The 20,345-nt window shown below is 29.6% G+C and overlaps 1 protein-coding gene across 2 annotated transcripts; it reads right to left on the bottom strand.

The window, feature by feature from the left end:
* Nucleotides 1-938: 938 nt before the first annotated feature.
* On the bottom strand, nt 939-15,010 carry LOC111036157 (ras-related protein Rab-38-like). Of its 2 annotated transcripts, none has more exons than XM_022318081.1 (5): nt 14,581-15,010; nt 7,616-7,826; nt 6,057-6,238; nt 3,555-3,698; nt 939-1,461 (listed from the first exon to the last, which is right to left on the bottom strand). In XM_022318081.1, exons 1-5 carry the CDS (start codon nt 14,581-14,583, stop codon nt 1,357-1,359), a joined length of 645 nt encoding a protein of 214 aa, XP_022173773.1. In that variant the 5' UTR covers nt 14,584-15,010; the 3' UTR covers nt 939-1,356. The 2 variants fall into 2 exon arrangements, with proteins under 2 accessions (XP_022173773.1, XP_022173772.1); XM_022318080.1 differs by lacking the exon at nt 14,581-15,010 and adding an exon at nt 11,317-11,715.
* Nucleotides 15,011-20,345: the final 5,335 nt, after the last annotated feature.

Below are 20,345 nucleotides of genomic sequence, written 5' to 3'. Positions count from 1 at the left end.
GTGCCTATTAATAATATATAATATAAAATAAGACAAACTTAATTTTTTCATAATGATTTATCCATTTTTTATTGTTTAGAGCATTGACTACAAAGATTGTTATCTTAACGTAACTATTTATATTAACATTTATTGAGTGATACATTTTTATTTTTGTAAGATAGGGAATTATGTTTTTGTATCTGACACTGGACAAATTGCTTTGTAACTTGCCCTGGGTTTTGAATTAATTTCAGACTTGATGAAATTTGGACAGTGGATCAAGTGCTTGGTGGAGTTGAATGTTGGGCTAAAGGACAGTTTGAATGTTTCATAAGGTGTCCGCTTGAGAATTTAGTGGGACCAATTCTTAGTCTGTTAAGAACTACTTCTTATTTTCTATTTAAATGTATTTATTTGAGCCAGGGTTCAATGGAAAGTTTTTTTCTCTTACTTTGTTTTCTGTGTATCATATACCCATTCAGTATTTATTTGTTTGTCCAGAACTTACAAGTTACAAGTGATGAAAAGGAATGTATTTCACTATTAGGGTTGTTTATTGCATTTTTTGCTTCCACTTATGACTCCTTGTTTCATTTTATATCCCAATGTCCCAGAGTCCATGTAAGTTATTTATCTCTATTCGATTTGGAAATTAGGAAAACATTTATTATAACCATATTAAGAAACGCAACATCGGTATTGTTTAAGACAAAAGACTATATTTAAATTTATTTTCACATGTCAACAATATAGAATAACATTTAATTAGATATCCAACATTTTATAGCTCATTTATATATTTTTACACCTAGGTACCTAGGTTATAAAATTATTTAATAATTTACATAAAATATACTCAAAACGTACACATATACATACCAATACACATTTTAAACGATAAATTTGGTTAATTAAGGCACTTACATTACATATTGAATAAAAACAAACAGTAGAGCTAAGAAATAAAAATTTGTTTTAATTTTACCATAGGTATTTACAATACAAGTAGTAGGTAAAAATATACACTATATGTAGGTACACACCTAATATCACATCAAAAATTATTAGGTCAAAATACTATGCAAACATTTAAGTATTATAGTACCTGTAGAGTTTTTTAGTTTGAAACTATATATTGACTTCATGATTATTAAATTTTTATCCAACTATTGTGTAATTCCTATAAGTAGCATTTCATTTGCTTACTACTTACAAAATAATATTGAAATAGGTGCCTAGAGTTAAAAATATTATTGAGGCACTAACATTAATAATAATTGACATAATATATTGAGAAAAAACAATTTGTACTATGGTATATAATAATATAGGTAAGCGAATAAACAATGATTAAATTACTTCATCCAATTTTAATCAACAGGAGCAACCTTTTTGAGTATCGTTAGGGGTGTTGTTTAATATTATTTGACCCTTCGATTTTAAGTATGTTGGTTTATATTGAGCAGTGTACTTCAAAATCTGAAATAAATATAATATGGTTTTAAAAATGTTTTATCAAATTAAAATATAAAACATTAGTAGGTATCTAATTGTAAATTTATTTACATAATAATTTAGACATAAGCAAGTTGACAGGACAGGCAGGGTTGACTGTTGAGCCTACCTACTCTGTGGTATGCCAGCATTGACATATTATGTTTTTGTTGGGTTATTGATTATCGATAGAATATGGATAATAGGTATTAATACTTTTCAAAATAAATAATAACTATTATAGGAATGTCATATAAAAAAAATTATAAAAAATGTACAAATTTTAATTTATCTTGTATAATATACTATACTCCGCGCCACGAGAGAAGGAACCCGTTTCGCGCATGCAGAATGACGGCAGCTAGCGTTACTAGGCTAGGTAACTAGACGACGATATGTCAAATAAGTGGGGATGCGTGGAGTCGGTTGCAATTTTTCGGGACACGGGTTCCTTTTCTCGTGGCGCGGAGTATAGTTATATGAATGTGACTAGCATGGAGTCTGTGCAGCCTGAATAATTTAAAGCAGTGGTTTCCAACCTTTTTGGTACTACGGACCACTATGAGAACTTTTGATACGTCATGGACCACCTCAATTGTATACCTTATTTTACTTACAAATAAGAATCAATTTTTTTTCACATATTTTAGAATTTTGATTATTATTATATGGATAAGAGGCTTTTAATAACATGGGTTTCACTATGTAATATAAATTTATAAATAAACGACGTATTATACACGATTGTCAATAGGTAATTAGTGTTATGCCTCAAAGGAAAATGAAATTATTAAAATATTTTTTACATTTTGTAAGTATGGCCCGCGGACCACCTGACAATGTCTCGCGGACCATAGCTAGGTTGGGAACCTATGATTTAAAGTAACGAATTATCTTTTAATTGAAAATTAAATTATTATAATGCAATGTATTAAAGAGTAAAGACAGTTCAATTTTTTTAAAAGTTTTAATGTATTTTTGGGGCACATTAAAATAATCTACTGGGCTGTGGGCTCAATTATTAGCTCGACCAACAATATACTATAGTATAGTGTATATATAGGTAGGTACTCATTATTTTAGTGTACCTAGTATAGTAGTATAAGTATCATAATTTTTAATTGTAAATTTGTTAGAAAGAATGAAAGAATGAAAGAATAAAGATCATTATTTTTTTTAATATCATCTTACGACGTGATTAATATGTTTTTGTTTGGTTGTACCTAGGTATTAAAAAATGTTTTCAAATAACATCCACCTAAATGTTTGAATTGCCTATAAATGAGATTTACTTTACTGTTAACATTTCAGATTTATAATAATAGATTTCTATATGAATTGTAAATAGACTACATGTTGCATGTATAACTGTGTAAGTGTATTATCTTAATCTTGTATTGGTATATTATATCCTTGTATAAGAATACAATAAGAGTAGGTAGTAAAAATAGTTAAAGACGATACCTAGTAGTAAAAATAGTACCTATACTGTACGTAAATTGTTTGATTCTGAATATTAATGGACATCGTCCATCGACCAACAAATTAAATTTTATAACTTTAATAATTCGCGGGACTGTTAGTTAAGTTGTAAACATATGCATAGATAAGTAATTTATATTATATTGCATTATTTTTGTTATATAGGTAGATATTAGAGTTAGGTACCTTACCTAGTTTGTGTCATATCCCACTATCCCAGGGGTTGTATAAATATTCTACGTCTCAAAAAAAAAAAAATGTCATTAGGATAATTAACTAACCAACCAAGCAGGGTATAGCTGTTAGTTAGACGATCAAACATAAAAAAAAACTTTTTTTTTAGAATTTCGTTGGCTTTAAAGTGATGATGTAATATTATAATATTAATAAACTATAAACACACAAACAGTTGTTAGGAGTGCATTAATAATTACAATTAATAACCTGTATGTTTTTGTGTAGGTAACAAAATATATATTAATATAGATTTATGCACTATGAATATTATAGATTTTTAGAATTTATTAGTAGATATTAAAATTTGTAAAACAGTTTAATATTGATAGGATACATCAGGTTAACTTAGGTTAACTTACCTGAGTTACGAGTGTCTTTGCCGCATCGTCGATGTGAACGTTTTCTTTAGCTGACGTCTCGTACCAAGCGGTGAACATATTTTCTTTGCAAAATTCGTCCATTTTGGCAATACTGTTCACCATGCCTTCTTTAGTCTCATCGCACTGCAAAACAGCGAAAGAAAATTTAAAAATAAATAAATATTAAATAGATATAGTATGGAAAAATGTCTCTTTGAATACATTTATTGTGAATATTTTATGTATTCACTCCATACTTTCGATTTTTGGATAATTCATAGTTTATAGCTTTATGCGCCTACCAAGGAATAGGTAGGTACATCAATAATTCCGTGTCACGTCAAATCGTATCACTAGGTAGGTTCATGTTTGGTACTTTATATTCTTAATTCCTACCTATAGCTCTACAATCTACTAATGAGGTTTTGATATTGAAATAATGTGAATCCAATTAATTTTGAGATAAGTCATTATCTACCTATCCATTTGATTGTATTATTAGGTATTCTATGTGAAAATCAAAATAAATAACATAATAGCGAATAGTCGCAATAATTATATGATGTACCTATATGACAAAAAAATTAAAATTTCAATGTTCTTCTGACTTACACAACTTTTTAGGTCAAAATTACGACGCATACAAGGTACCTAAAATCTAAATCAATACCTAACATTTTAATGGCGGTTTTTACAAATAATGACTAAACAAATGCTAAATGAATCAATGCTAATGGCTAATGGTCCTTAGAACATGATTTAGTGCCCATTATAATTGTTCCATTACATTTTAGAGAAACATTAAATATTAATAAATTTTTTATGTAATCCAACATAAGTGCTTGGGTGAAATGTTTAAGTGCACCTATAACTAGACACATTAACCCATAGGTTATAACACCCGAAGCTTATCTGAAACGATAACAAATTAAAAGAAATACAAATATAATAGTTAAATATGTGTTGAATAACACAATATGCCGGACATGATTTAATATGTAAAAAAAAATTAAAAGGCAAAAAGTAGGTAACCGCTCTCTTGTTCAGTATAACCACTTGATATCGACTATCGAGTGTACTTCGTCATTGAGTAACTTGTAAGTCACCAAAATGTATTATTGTTAAATTTTAATTCAATGATAAATTGATAAATAATTGCGTCCAAAAAACAATGATTGTAGCGAAATTAGTTTGTTAGCCTAAACATATTGAGCTTAAATTGATTCTATAAATATTTTGCTAATTTCATAGAGAAATTTAAGTAGGTACCAGTGGAATGTTTCAATTTTCCACGATTAATACTTTTTTGATTGCGACAAAAAAACTAAAATCAATTATTGAGAAATTGTTGTGAAAAAACCTGTGAATATCTTGCAGTAATTAACATTTAAGGTCGTATCCCGTTTTACCTCCGTTTCGTTTCGCTGCCAAATTAATCCCATTTCGCAGCATAATTCTCAAAATATTTTTGTTTTAAAACATGGCGGTGAACTTATAATTCGTAAAGCGGCAAATAGACAAAGTGAAATATTTATCATTTGAAACATCTTAGTATTATACTAACTGAATTCTGAAGTTATTGCTTGATGAATTCCTCATGAAACTCCTCTAATACGCGGAAAACAAGTTAAAAAGATTTACAATAAATATGTTAAACTCAAACAAAGAATTTACTGTCTTAAGGGGAGAGTGACAGGCTATCATCCACAGATGAAATAGATTGATTATTTAGACAATATTAATAATTTAATTAAACATAACGAATAGTTATAACTAATTAAAAAAAAACTTTTATTATATATTATATGATTACTATTTTATTTTTGTATTATTATATTATGCAATTATCGAATTTATGACTTAATAAAATGTACCTAATAATGGTGTAGGCAATTTCAAATAAATACAAATACATAAACTTAATTAATGAGTACGTAATTCGTAGTTTATAAGTTCTATTAAGTTACGGGAAAAATAAATTAGACTAAATGGGACGGCGATAAAATTAATTCGGTGAAATTAAACAGCGGCAAAATGGGAGCCGACCACATTTAAATTGCAGACGCTCATAGAAATATTTGTGGAATGACCCTCAATTTTTTTTTTAATTCCAGTAATACAAATTTATGCGGAACTTTGTATTAAATTGTCAAGCTTTTTGACAGAACGAACATATTTTATCGATGGTTAAGGAAAATAAACTAAAAAAAATTGAAAATGTCAACAGAAATAGCTTAAAAAGAATTGAAATATTCGTTTTTGAATTACTAAAAATAAGTGGAAATCGACTTTTCTAAAAAACTGCAGATTACGTGTAAAAATTCCCCTTTTTTCCAATTATTGAGAAAAGTAAACAATCCTCCCCTTACAAGTACCTATCAGAAAAGACATTGAAGTTGAAAATTGAAGGATTTTTTCTATCGTACATTTTGAAATGCTTAAGTAGGTAGTAGGTACCCATATTTACAATTTGAATATACATTATTAAATTAATATATTTACTTTATTTGCAAGTAAGACGCATGGTATCGGTGATCCGTCTTCCAACGAGACCTTTGCGTCCAAGTCTTGTTTCCACTTGGCCACTGCCTCAAAAGTAGCTGGTCGAGTGACGTCGAAAACTACGAATGCTCCTAGTGCGTCTTTATAATACACCCGGGTCATGTTCCCGAATCGTTCCTGACCTGTAATTCGTACATACAATTCGCAATAAATTATAGCTAAATAAAATTTTCGATGATTGGGACAATCGGTCTTACAAACTTTTAAATTATTGGAAAAAACATTTTTTAAAATAGAAAACAAAATTGAGAACGATTTTCCTTTTTTAGGAACAAGATTTTATATGAATACCTACATATTTGTCAAATAATAAAGAAATAACTTTAAAACGATACAACTACGTAGGTACTATAAATAGGCTAAAATATTATCGAATTTATATAACTATACAACTTTCAAAGCATCACGATTAAATTAAATATTTGAAAATTGAAAAATTAAAGTAAACTGATGTTTATCTTGCAAAAAAAAAATTTTTATAAAACTATAGTTAAACATCAACATATAGTCTTTACATTAATTATTTTAAAAAAATGTTAAGTAATGCTTATAATATAGGTAATTACAACTGTCAAGTTAGCTAAACTGGTCATAAAAATTACATTATCCAAATAAATAGCTAGTTGTAGATAAAAACATCAAAATATTTAATATTTTCTTGTAATATTTAAGATTTTATTTCCTCTAAAAAAGTAATAACGAATTCACTACCCATAAGGGGGGGGGGGGTAGACAGTTATAATACAATACCTATATATGTGTTATAACTTATAATTTATAATATAAGAAAGCATTAAACACATAATGTATAGACCAATAGGGCAATAGACCAGTGGTTCTCAACCGGTGTGCAACTGGTATAGACGATAATCTGTAGAATAGATATAATACAGTTGGAGAGTTTGTAATTTGCACCACCGCAGGTAACCAACAGTTTTCCTCCCAAAATGTATTTATTTTTCAAAGGTTCAGCCCTTTTTAGGTATCTATGTGGCTATGTATAATTTGTAATTACATTGATTTAATATTTAAATACGTACATGCTCATTATAACATGCTCAGTTATATTAATAACTCGATTAATAACTCAAACCTGCTGTAACAAATATTGTAGTGCGAAATAAACTATGTGTTTTATATTTTTTAACGATTTTAATCACAATTAAAAGAAAAAGAGAAAGAAAAAAAAATAATTTAGGTTTAAAAATATAAATTAAAAATGTGTAGGTCTACATTGGCGTTTATCTGCAATTAATCGTCTTAGTAGATCGTTTAACTAAAGATTCGTGGTCGCACGAGGAACGTAAAAAGGAGTAGTTGTTAGAGTTGAACTTTGAGGTACATAAAAAATAGGTATATATAATAATACGTGGTAGTCCAGGCCAACCGTTCCGGATATTTTTACGTTTTTTTTTATTAATCTTATGGGAAACACATGATGTCATACGCTTGCCCAAAACAAAAATAATTTTTATTAACATAGGTATTATTATGCTCACCAGCAATGTCCCATAGTTGTAGCCGGATGACGGTGTTCGAATCCCATTCTAGTGATTTCAACGCAAAATCTACACCGATCGTCGCGCGGTAGTGTTGAGAGAAGAATTTGTGCACGTAACGTTTGATTATGGAAGTCTTACCGGTGCCAAGTTCACCGATGACTAAAATCTTGAACAGGTATTCTGTAGGCGCCAATGATGAATTTCTCGACTGTGAGGAAAACATAACAAAAACAGCTCATGGTTAACATAATAATATTATCTAATATATAGGGTGATGCAACAAGCATTGTGTTCACCCCTTATTTCTTTAATAACGCAGTAATTAAGAAAATAAGAGGTATTTTAATTTTAAAAACAGAAGTTTGTATCGCTATAGAGGATACATCTCAAAAAATCTCAAGAATTTGAAAATATGAACTTTAAGTAGGTTAGGTATACACTTAAGTATTTAAAAATCCCAAGAATCAGAATTTTAATTAGTTAATTATTAAAGGAAAAATGGGGTTTGAGCATTTTTGGTAATTAGTTAGTCACCTGTATATCATGATGTCGAATATTTTTATTTAAATATAATTTACTATGATAAATTTGTGTCGTTTATTTTCATCTTTACTTTAACCTATACGTAACACCTACGGTATATGCATTGCAAACCGTTTTATCGGGTACGAGTTTCATTAACGATTTGTTACAATTCTAGTAGATTGATTATATTTTGGTTGAGGACTATATAAACGATGATTTATCATTCAATGTTGATACACATAATAATATTCATATTTTATGACCTTGATATGAAACCATTTATCTACGATATTATCAAAATATAGATAGGTGCACGTTAATGGGCAGTTGTTTTGCGAATATTTTATTTATGTTAACATTTTACAAGTAATTAAAACTTATAAAATAATAAAGCAGGTGACCATCATCGCTTTGAATTCGAATTATGAATATTATGATTTTGCCTTTCGATTAAATCATCCATTATTACAGGTATTATCATTATTTAAAACGCAGTTGTATATTTCAGTATTTGTATACTATGATAAATTGATAAATTACTGCTATTTAACATTTTAGCATTTCATAGATTATATGGATTAGAATTCAAAACCATTGCGATACCGTCGATACCCAATGATTTATGATAGCGAAAGACACAAAACACAAAGTGCTTAATCGCCCGTTGTATATATACCTATATATCTACCTAATTAGATTTGCATTAAATATTAATCATAATAATGTCATTGTTATCTATAGCGGTTATTAACGTAGTTATAGATAGTTTACTTTCGGTATTGAAGGTACCTACTTATTTCTCGGACCACTAAAATGATGACCTAAATATGTTATAAAATATGCTATTGCAAAGAAGCTATAAATACAACACTAGAAAAGTTTCAAAATACGATGCTCAGATTCAGTAATAAATAAATTATAGAGATAATTAATTCATAATCATAGATAATATGAGCCATGATGCACGCCTTATTGATGTGCACGCGTGAATATATTTTTGTACCTATACATACTACCATCATAATAAATCTATACCTAAAAGTCCAAAAAACAAATAAACTATTAACCTTTAAATTGCACTCATATGCAATAAGCGCTATGTCTGTGTACATTATATCATAGTTATATTGAAGGTACCTAACCATATTAAGTTCAAAAAATAAAGTCTCAGACCTTCCGAAAATGTCCAAAAAAAGTCTTACACTTTAACCTACATGAACGAAATAATAAATAAAATATGTACAAAATTCTTATTCAGCAAATAAATTCGAAGGTACATCATTAATTCAATTTGTTCTTAATAATGTTAGTATTTAAGTTATTTTGTTTTATAACATAAGAAAATAATGAAGTTTATCTATTTATTTACTTCTCAGTATAGGTAGATAGTCACTAGTCAGTAATATAATAGTAATAATATTATAATAATAGGTCTGAAGTTGGCAGGTGTTCTATTATTTAAAACGAATTTAAATGAGATTATGGTTCTTCGATATGCTCACATAAAACAAATACATTATTAAATTATATACTTATAAAAATAAGTATTTGGAAAAATAATCAACAAACATCTGAAGTATAAAATATTCATATTCTATGGAAATAAATTGCATGAATTTCATAAGAAAAATGGGCAGTCTACTAGTCTATGCGTAGTCCTCCTAGCGAAGTAAATGCAATAGTGGTTATTATGTAATAAAACAATAATGTATGCAAAACAAGAGTTTGAATTCACATGTGTTTTCTCGTTTTTAATATTAAATGTAGTTTTTAATTTTTTATATAGGTTCTCCACTTAAGGAATGAGTTTTCCTGTTACGTCTATTACATCTCGTAAAACGTATCGATCTTTTTTCCCCACGCCTTCGATAATTTAATAAATGCACTAGTGCGTATACTTTCGATTTGTTTTTATGATATATATATATTTTATCACACCAATAATATTCTTGAAAAAACAATATTATATATATATATATATATATGTATAATTTATATTTAATTTACATTATATATAAATAATCATATACTCGTCTCCGCAAAGATCTAACGAAGAACCTAACGTCATGTCAGTATGTCACTTCTTATTTTATAAATGTCAACTTATAATTAATAAATATTCAACAGTATTAAGCAATTATGTAATATTATTCTTATATAACTAGATCCCAAATAAATATATACGATATACATATTTAATATATTTTAATTTTTAAAGGTTCAATTTTTGAATCGTATTTTCAATGGATTTATATTATGTGCTTTAAAAAAAAACATAAACAGGATTACAATATTTTAATATTATGCATGCATATAAATATGTAATATAAATAATAATTTATTACTATTAATTATAATACCTACTATCAACTATTAAGTAATAAATAATAATAATAATCAAATTTGTTTTCATGATCTGTATAGAGCAAGCAATTGTGACGTCAATATTTTTCTGAATATTAGTTTTTAATTTTTATCTTTGTCAAGCGGACATAATTTATTTGAATTAATTATAGGTGTAGAAAATATAATACAAATTAAATGAATATATAATAATATGATGTAAAGATTCAATTATGGATTTTAAAAAATGTACTTTTACAAAAGTAGGTACAATATTTTTGAACACAGGAAGTTGGTGCGTGTCATTATTGATGGCAAAACAATATATACACGAAAGTTTTGGAACTTTGGCTTAAGATTATAACCATTTGTTGTATTACGGTTCATCAACTACCGCTGTAATATATGGTTTCAATCAATATATAGGCAGAACGTACACACGACATAATATACTTATAGGTTACCTATAATATATATATATATTATATCGTAATGGACACCGCAAAAAAATGTTACTAGCAAATAGAATTAAGGGCGAGAGGACACGTTTTACTAGCCACTATGTATAGAAATTATAATTAATTAACGAAAACAGCCTTAAAGTATTATATAATATAAAATGCGCGAAAGCGCACACACGTACTTGTGCGCAAGATTTACCTATTTCTATAATAATAATTATACTTTATACTAAAATAATAAAATCTCAATTGTCGAAAGGTCCTAAACGTAAATACACAATATTATATTGTGTTGTATTAATAATTGTATAGCTGCGTCTTATTATACAGTGCAGGTCCATTTGTAGGACGAAAATACGAAATACTCACCGAAAAGTCTATGTCATCGGAAGAACTTTCCAATAGCACCTTGTGCTTGTACGCGCGCGACTTGTTAAATGCCATAAATCACGGAATCGGAGAAAATGAACGAAAACGCGTATTGTTAGCAGTGACCGCTGCTGCGGTATGATAATATATTGTTATACAAATTAATTTAAGTTAAGCTAGGATAGGTATCTTGTGTATATGTACTGCGAAAAACGACCACTCGGGTGTTGTGAAGACCAAAAGACGGAGAGCGGAACGAAAAAAGTAACTTTTAATATAATATATATTTTACGATAGTCAAAAAATCATATTAATATATTAGACGCAGCTATATTATACTACAGTCTACGTGAAACACCAACACAACACGTATAACTGATCGTTCAATCGAAGAGTGCACTCCATCACAACTCGTCTCTTGAAAATTATTGTGCAACGTCTTATATTTATCATACTATCACTATAGGTACTGTAGTTGTAGTTATTAATATTTTTTTTCTCTCCGTTCGATTACGACTGTTAAGCAGTTACATCACTATATTATAATATACGATAATATTGCTACTACTACTACTACTACTACTATTACTACTACTACTACTACTACTACTACTACTACTACTACTACTACTACTACTACTCTAATAGTTACTATTACTATACTAATAATAATTAATAATACGTGTACACTGTACATGTATGTACGCACAGTAGGTAATGTGACATTACTCAACCACATACACGTGCTCAGTGGGTTGTCAAGTACCTACGTATTTGAGTAAAAGTATATGTTAATACTTTAATAAAATTATCAAGTATTGCAATTGAAAGTTAATAACTTAAAATAATTAGTGTTTAATATTTTTATTTTTGGGTGGTTCTATTTATTTTATATTATTTATTACTTTAATAATCTGCAAATCTTTATTTAAAATATTTCAATATTAAACACGATCCTGTCGATGTGTTATTTTAATATTGAATGACAACAGAAATGTAATAATATAATATGGTAAGTATGGATAAACATTAATAATATTATTAAAATATTATGTAGTAGTGACAATATGACATATTAAAAAAAAAATCTAAAATAATGTAAATAAATAATATTATCAAATAGTAATGACCAAGTTTAGGATTATAGCATTGGTACTTACAATATATTAAAAGTATATTAAAGGAACTAACAAAAAAAAAAAACACAACACAAAAATATGTTTTCTTCAAATTATTATTTAATATTAAATTATCTGAAGTTAGAACTATAAAAAATGATTTGGTCGAATTTCAATGTAAAAAAAAATATGACTTAAGCAGATATAAGAATGACCGGGTGATGTCATTGAGCTGGACTCGATATATTTACACAATGATTTACCTATTAAAAAATGTAATTTTTGATGTTTGATTTGCACCATGTCTCGATAAGCGACTGTTGCATTTCAAGGCGTAGGTATACGTAGCAAAAACAACAGCAATTTCTTTTAAAAGATTTTAAATATTTCAAAAAAACTAAACACTCCAGACTAATTCTGGTTCCAACAACGTCTTCAGAGCATAAAACATATCACATCCGTACAACAAAAATTCAAAAATATACTTTAAAGGTACTTAAGTAAATTAATGTGGGAAGCAAGTAGCTTTTACACGTATTACGTATAAGATGTACGACATTAAGACGTCAAACCTCTTCTTCAAATTCATTCTGTCATAACTCATAACTTATTAAATAATATGAGTAAAAATGTTAAACCTATAGTCTATACTCTATACCATTATTTTTAGAATTGAATATTCTTTCAAATTAAAAAAATGTATTTTTTGTGTTTGAGCTCCTTTATATAGGTACTGATAGTGTACCTACCCATTCTCACAGTGAATAGTTTAGTACACTCGTAATAAAGGTAAGTTGATGTTGCGTATTATTACCATATGCTAACCTACCATTATATTTATTCGAAGGTCGTCGATTACGTCCAAAAGTCAGTTAAACGATATATTTTCCCCCATTTTTTTATGTTCAGATTGAGTCCTATTGTAAAGTAAACAAGCATTAAATTATACTATTTAAAATATTACGAAGTTGCGTGCAATAGTAATCATGATATTATGAGATCAGGAAAATTAATTAAGCAAATAATTGTAGGTACTTGGATAATATATTTTATACATAGGTACGAATATTTAATGATTGAAGAATTTGTACGAATTAACAAAAATCAGCCTAATTTGGGATTAAATAATTTAAAAAAATATATATTATTTCATTTGTCAGGTGTTCTTAAGAAATGATAATGATAATGAAAAAACATTAAGATTATATTATAGTATTAGATATATTATTATAGTATTGGGTCAAGAAGCTTATTTATTTCAAAATAAATAAGTTTTAAGTGAAAGAATTTTGAGATATTGATATTTGAATATTATACAGAATTTATTATTTTTATTTTTTAGTAAAGGGGATATGATTTTGGTTTTTGATATCGTTATTTTTTCAACAAAAAATTCCCGTATTTTGAAGGTATGGTTTGCTCTGAGTTTTAAAAAATTGTATTCAATTCTGACTTGTCGAGTTCACTTTTCTTTAATTTAGTTAAAAAGTGAATCTGCCTAAAAGGGAAGGTAAGTTTTTGGTCGAAAACGACCACAAGGCCAACAATATATATTTACTCAGTCCACACAACATATCATTATTATTTTTAATTTACCCGTATTCCATGTGGTCAACGGCTTACCGCACAATATATACCGAACAGATGAACATTCAAAACTTTTCCGCCATGGGTTAGGCGATTATTTAAATTGGTTATTAATGATTATATTACAGTGAAATCGTTTTGCCCAAACAATATTATTCAATTTGGCGAATAACAAGAAACACGGACCACACGTCCACACACTGTTTATGGCCTTTAGGGACGCTATCGAAACACTGGAAAGCATAAATGCGACGAAATATGCGACGGATAACACCGTCTATCTGTATTACGATTCGCGGCATAAACCGTGTACCATATAAATATATAATATTATATTAGTAAATAGCAGTATTAATGGTATAATAATACAGCGGCCATATAATTATTAATATAAAATTGGTGTAAACAGTTAATCTATATATGACTACAATATGTATAATGACCTGCAGTAATAATAATATATAATAGGTGTACTTATATATTATGTAAAGCGTAAAAATAAATAGATATTATGCACAGGATGATATATTATAATATATAGGTGGATGAAAATATTTACCATAATATTACTGTCGTCGTAGTGGGTTTAATTTTTTCACCAAAGTATAATAATATTATTATAATAATTATGCTACGACGATGACGAGCTCACGTGAGTAGTACGAATTAATTTCGCCGGTTACGTTTTATCCGTCGCGCGCCTCGACCTCAGCATTTATCATAACAACAATAATAGTAGAATCGTTGTATTATTTTAATAGGTATTATTAAGCGTAAGCCCGCGAACGGTGTATTTCGCGCGTAATAATAGGTAATTACGACTGCCGTCGATCGTTTTTCTCGTTCACACTATACAGTCGTCTTAACTGTCGTTATTCGAAACAGTCCGGCGGGGGACACGAACGTCCATCCAAAATATAATATTATTTTACGAACAGCGACCGTTCGACGTCGGCGGTTGCGGTGCGGCTGGCTAACATTGAAACGCGCGCGGTCCGCCGGTACGATATTATGGCGTCAGCGTGGGCTCGGCGGCCGTGTGCTCGTCGCCTCCGTTGTGTAACCGTGTTCGGGTGGCAGCGCTGGTAGGAGGCGGCGGCGAGCGGCGCACAATATTATGTGGTTTTCAAACGTATCCGAATATTATACGGTCTAAGGGAGCCGCCCGCCGCGGTCGCCACTCTGGCCACTTGGGCCTGCTCGCTGAGGACAGTCTGTCGTACAATAATAACGATGATAATAATAATAATAACAATAAAAATATTGTAATTCATTATCCCGTGCACTATATCCGTTGCCCGTTGAAAATACCAACTCTACCTGTACGATTCAAAATCCGAGTTCAATGATTAGTCGTCATTCAATATCTAGCTGGCGTTTTTTTTTCTTCCAGTGGACTTATCGTAATCTCAATCCGCATCGATACCATTAAACCCGAGTTCCCCAAAAATGGTTTGAAATTTTAACAAAATCGGTCAAGTGTACTTATATACTACGAGTCACAAACATACTACATTTACCTACCGTACATTTTGTTTTAAGATAACAGTTTTGGAGTGCGCTGCACGCAAACTCGTTGTATGCGTGATTCTTGTATATTGAGATAGGAACGATACGACCACGGCAAACGGGCCTTCCCTGCAGCTTCCCACGCATCGTGCTGTGGTTCGACAGTCGAAATAAGAATATATTATTATTATTATTATTAAGATTATATTCCACGAAAACCGGCATTTTGTGACCAACGTACACCGTATTATTATTACGGAGGGGGAATAAATCAAATTTAATTGAGGAGGATCGTGGAGAGTCTCTCTTCTTGTTTTTAAAAAATATGGAGCGACTGGGGTAAATGTATAAATGGATTTGACAAAGTTTAACTAATCATAAACACCCACCATTATATTATTATGTAATGTGTTTTAAACACATTTTGGAATGTCGTTGTAATAAGGTCCAAATAACATAAACCTAACATTATTAAATTAAAGAGCATTATTTTGTTTGCAAGTACATTTATGCCATAATAGTTTTGAAAAAAAATGTTCAACGTGAATGGAAACGGACATCTCAGTTTTGAATTTTACATGGTTATGACATGCGTTTTTATACATTTGCCACTTCTATAATATCAGGTATATAATATATATCCTAGTAAAAAACATATTTTAAATATTCAGGTACATTTTTCTTACTCTTTTGCATTTCCCTTCTAATATTATTATATTATCGTAGTCAAGCGATGTCCAACCTGTAGCCCGCTGCAAATTTTAGTGTTAAAAAAATATTCAATACATTTTCTAAAAATTTCCTTTTTTTTCAATTGTGTAAAAATAATATTTAATTCATAGATAATATGATCCAAACATTTTTTATAATATAAATATTAAAAAAAAGAAACAACTTACAATATATAATTTATTGTGTAATTTGTGTTAAATTTCATTGTATAATGATGGCCTGCGAGTTTAGACGATTAATCCGTTAATCTCAGGATCTATTATTTAATTGTATTAAGTTTATGCGAGGAAAAAGGCAATAAATCTTACTAATGTGGCCCGCTGAAGAAAAGAGATTAGGCATCAGCTAGACAAAACACATTTTCCTCATATTTTTGCATGCTTTCCTTTAAATTTTTTTCCCTTCATTTCGAGCATAGCTCAACGGCTTATTATCATGATGATCGTTAAAAAAGACAAGACACGACGATACCGGGTGAAAGTCCATCTTATGACAAAAACGTTACACCTTATGTTATTTTAATGAAGGGATATCGTTATTGTTCGATGAAGGATCGAAACGATCACAACTCACAAGTAATATCGATCAATCAGTGCACGGATTACTAGCCATTGAGTCCAATATTATTACGAGCGGTTGCGAAACGATGGCGACGGCGCGCGCGACATACCAGAAAACCGGTTACCTCAATAAAACGCGTTACCGTGGACCATCGCCCGTGTGAGAAGTTTTTCCAGATAATAATATTATACCGTAACTCGTTGCTCGTAAAATATAATATATTATATAATATTATAATAAGCATGAGAACCAATGAGAATAATATTATTTACCGGGCCGTCGGAATACTATTATTACTATTATCGTCATCTCATAAGGTATGGTACAATATTATTATACCATTTTTATATACCTAACGTGTTTACGTGTAGGTCTGCGAGCGGGATTTCGTATATAGTCAACGGAAAATAATTTGCCAACAAAAGTTGACATGTACACCCACACCCACGATTGAATGATATTGTGTTTGTTTTTCCCCCCTGACAAAATTCGATATCCCACCGGCCACGGATAACTGCACTGCTGCCGCCGTCACCGTAGCAAATACATATTATTATTATTATTATTATTATTTATTATCGATCTCGGGTTACGATATCGAAGACCGACAACATCGCGGCGGCGGTATATGTCTTGCAAGTTGCAACGACTTCTGCAGTTGTAGGTCAATATCTATGGCCGAACTCAAAACATGAGCGCAGTGCGCGCTTCGGTCGAGTTTGTAATAATAGTAACATAAAAACGTAGGCATGCGTTTGCACATCCTGTGGGCTGGGTAAAGACACTTAGTTCGATGGTATGTGAGTTTAAAAAATAACTACTCTTAGTAGAATACAAAAATCGACGAATAAAGAGTACATATGATCGGTATTTACGTTCGATAAATACATTTTTATAAAAAAATGTTTCAACAACGCTAGAAAACCTAATAATATTAGGGGTAGGTATTAGGTTCAATAAGTATATATTATGTATTTTCCAATCAAAAGCAGTAACAATGATAATAGTAACAGTATATTTTTGTAAGGCAATACTATTATGGTGTATGGGCATTTATTTATTTGGGGGCATTTATATTTTTGGAAACCGTCTATTTTTGTCAGCTGCGACCAAAGTGCTGAATCGTACGCCTATATCGCGTTTGTACATGACATTGAAAGAAAATTATAATATGAATTGTTTTATATTTTGATACACCAGGGACCAGAGAATACCAACGCGTGTTGTTTTGGTAAAACATAAAATAATAATAATCATCATGCTAGAACCGGCTTTCCGAGCATCATCATCATCATCATCATCATTTCGGCGGCCGGTCGGCGCGATAACCTCTCCGTCTTCGACTGGTTTTCGTCCGCTGCTGTTTGCCACACCGATTATATTATTGTATATTACTTTGATCGCGTGCATAATTGCTGTTAGTTTTCGAGCTCGTGTAATATTAATAATATTATATTATATTATTGTTATATCATCGGCGGAACAGTGTACCGATAAGATGTGCGTCCGCCTGCTCAGATAAGACTATTGATTTTATAGCCTGCCGAAGGTGGCGTCGCTAGCTCGTCATCGCCACTCTTCACACTATTGCACTTCACTATTATAAGGAATTATAGTATCAGTTGTATGGTAGGTATCTATAAAATATCATTGCGATATATTGGTTTTTAATCTTTTTACTGCGGAGGTCAGTATTATACACTGGATGATCCGTTTAACTCAAGACTACACTGATTATTTACAAAACTGTTAAAACTTAAAAATTTTAGGCCGTTAAAATACAACGTTATTATCGTTATCAATTTTAAATTTTATTCCTTTGATGTAATGACAACATTTGTATTTTATATTCTTTATTCCAAAGCAGAATATTGTTTGGAGCACTCATAAAAATCGGAATTTGGACGAATAGCTTTTGAGTTATAAACTTATAAGTATTTAATTTAAAGTTTAGATGAGTGGTACTACAGGCGTATTTCTCAAGATTTGGTCTTTCTACTCCACTCATCAATACTTTATTTACATTAAATTTGTAAGTTATAACTAATTAACTACCTACTTGTACGGAATTGGATTTGTATATATTGAAATATTCCGAATAATATTTTGCTTCAGAATATGAAATTTAAAATGTATGTTGTCATTCAAAAGAGTTAAACACTTAAAAAATAAATATGGTAAAAAGTAAAAAAAAATAATTTCAGATTACATATATTATATTCATTAGTAATAATATCAAATTTAGACCATAACGGGCAAGACAAGGCGATTGAATGGATAAACTGGGTACTCTTAAAAGATATTATGAGGTTTATAATGTTTATGCATGCTAGTGACTAGCTGAAATATGCAAAATATGTGTTGTAATAATTAGCATAATATATTACTTATACAGCACTGCAGTCGTAAGAATGGCCAACGAGAAGACCTTCATTAGCCGCACCTCAGATTTGAAATTAAGCTGATTATAAGTTCATTGAGAATTAATATTGGGAATTAGATTACAGCCTCTAAGTTTAGGTATATATAACTACTTAAAAATGATAGTGATACAATTGTTTTTATATTTTTTTAATATTGTGTAATGTTAAAAGTTTAAGAAATTATGTTGAATTTGGCTGATGTAAAACACAAATCTAATGGATTATTAACTTATCAGGTACCTATCGTTTATTGAATAATAAATTATTTCATTTTCAAAAATCAGGAATTATGGATCCTTTTTTTTATTATATCTACTTGACTACTTATAAACTATAAAATATATAAATGTTGTGTTGTAGACAAACTATACGTTGGCCACCCAACTCTAAAATATAATATTAAAGAGAAAACTTTGTTCTATGCGATATGAAAGGATGCTCTCCTTCAAACGTTGTACATTGTCCAATCACACGAGTCTCACTAGATACTTAAACAAAATTGTATAGGCATATAAAAACGATTCCAAACGAAAAATTAATCTATAACGATGCATAAACAATGTACTATATCGCCGTATTCAATAAGGTATTGCATTCGTTTTTAAATTGTCATCGATTAAAATGTATAATTAAATAATTTAACATGATAAAGTAATAGGCAGCAGCTGGAAAATCAAACGGTCAATACATGACTACACCATATTATATTGTTTTGGTCGAAGAGATTACAGAATCAAAGATAAATATTGCTGTAAGAGTCTCGTATACTGCGATCGTCTCGATGTTTTGTAGAACCTTCTACACAGATTATCACCCTTAATCTGTGATTTTATGTTCTTATGGTTTTCCTCGTATAATACGCGATTGCCCAATTAGGAAAAAGGAGCTTGTGCTCTATGCTACAACTTTTGATGGGTGAACAAATTAAAATGTGTTAAGATAATTATTTTACAATAGTCGTTTTTCACATTCTGTTTAATTACTATGACATTTTAAAAAATAATTTAAAATTAAAAACCGTGATAGCATAATACTTTTACTTTTAATTTAAATTTTGAAGACGAATTAATACAATATTAATAAAGCATATTAATGGTTA

The sequence above is a fragment of the Myzus persicae genome, unplaced genomic scaffold, assembly GCF_001856785.1.
Source record: "Myzus persicae strain clone G006 unplaced genomic scaffold, MPER_G0061.0, whole genome shotgun sequence".
Classification (NCBI taxonomy): domain Eukaryota; kingdom Metazoa; phylum Arthropoda; class Insecta; order Hemiptera; family Aphididae; genus Myzus; species Myzus persicae.
This window is presented reverse-complemented; position numbering and strand designations above follow the sequence as displayed.

Excerpts from the sequence above, each read along its gene's own strand:
- LOC111036157 (XM_022318080.1), bottom strand. The coding sequence starts at position 11,391 with ATGGCATTTAACAAGTCGCGCGCGTACAAGCACAAGGTGCTATTGGAA. Across the intron at positions 3,699-6,056 it reads GCGTCTTACTTGCAAATAAA|TGCGATGAGACTAAAGAAGG; the intron begins GTAAATATATTA and ends GCTGTTTTGCAG. Across the intron at positions 1,462-3,554 it reads CAAAGACACTCGTAACTCAG|ATTTTGAAGTACACTGCTCA; the intron begins GTAAGTTAACCT and ends TATTTATTTCAG.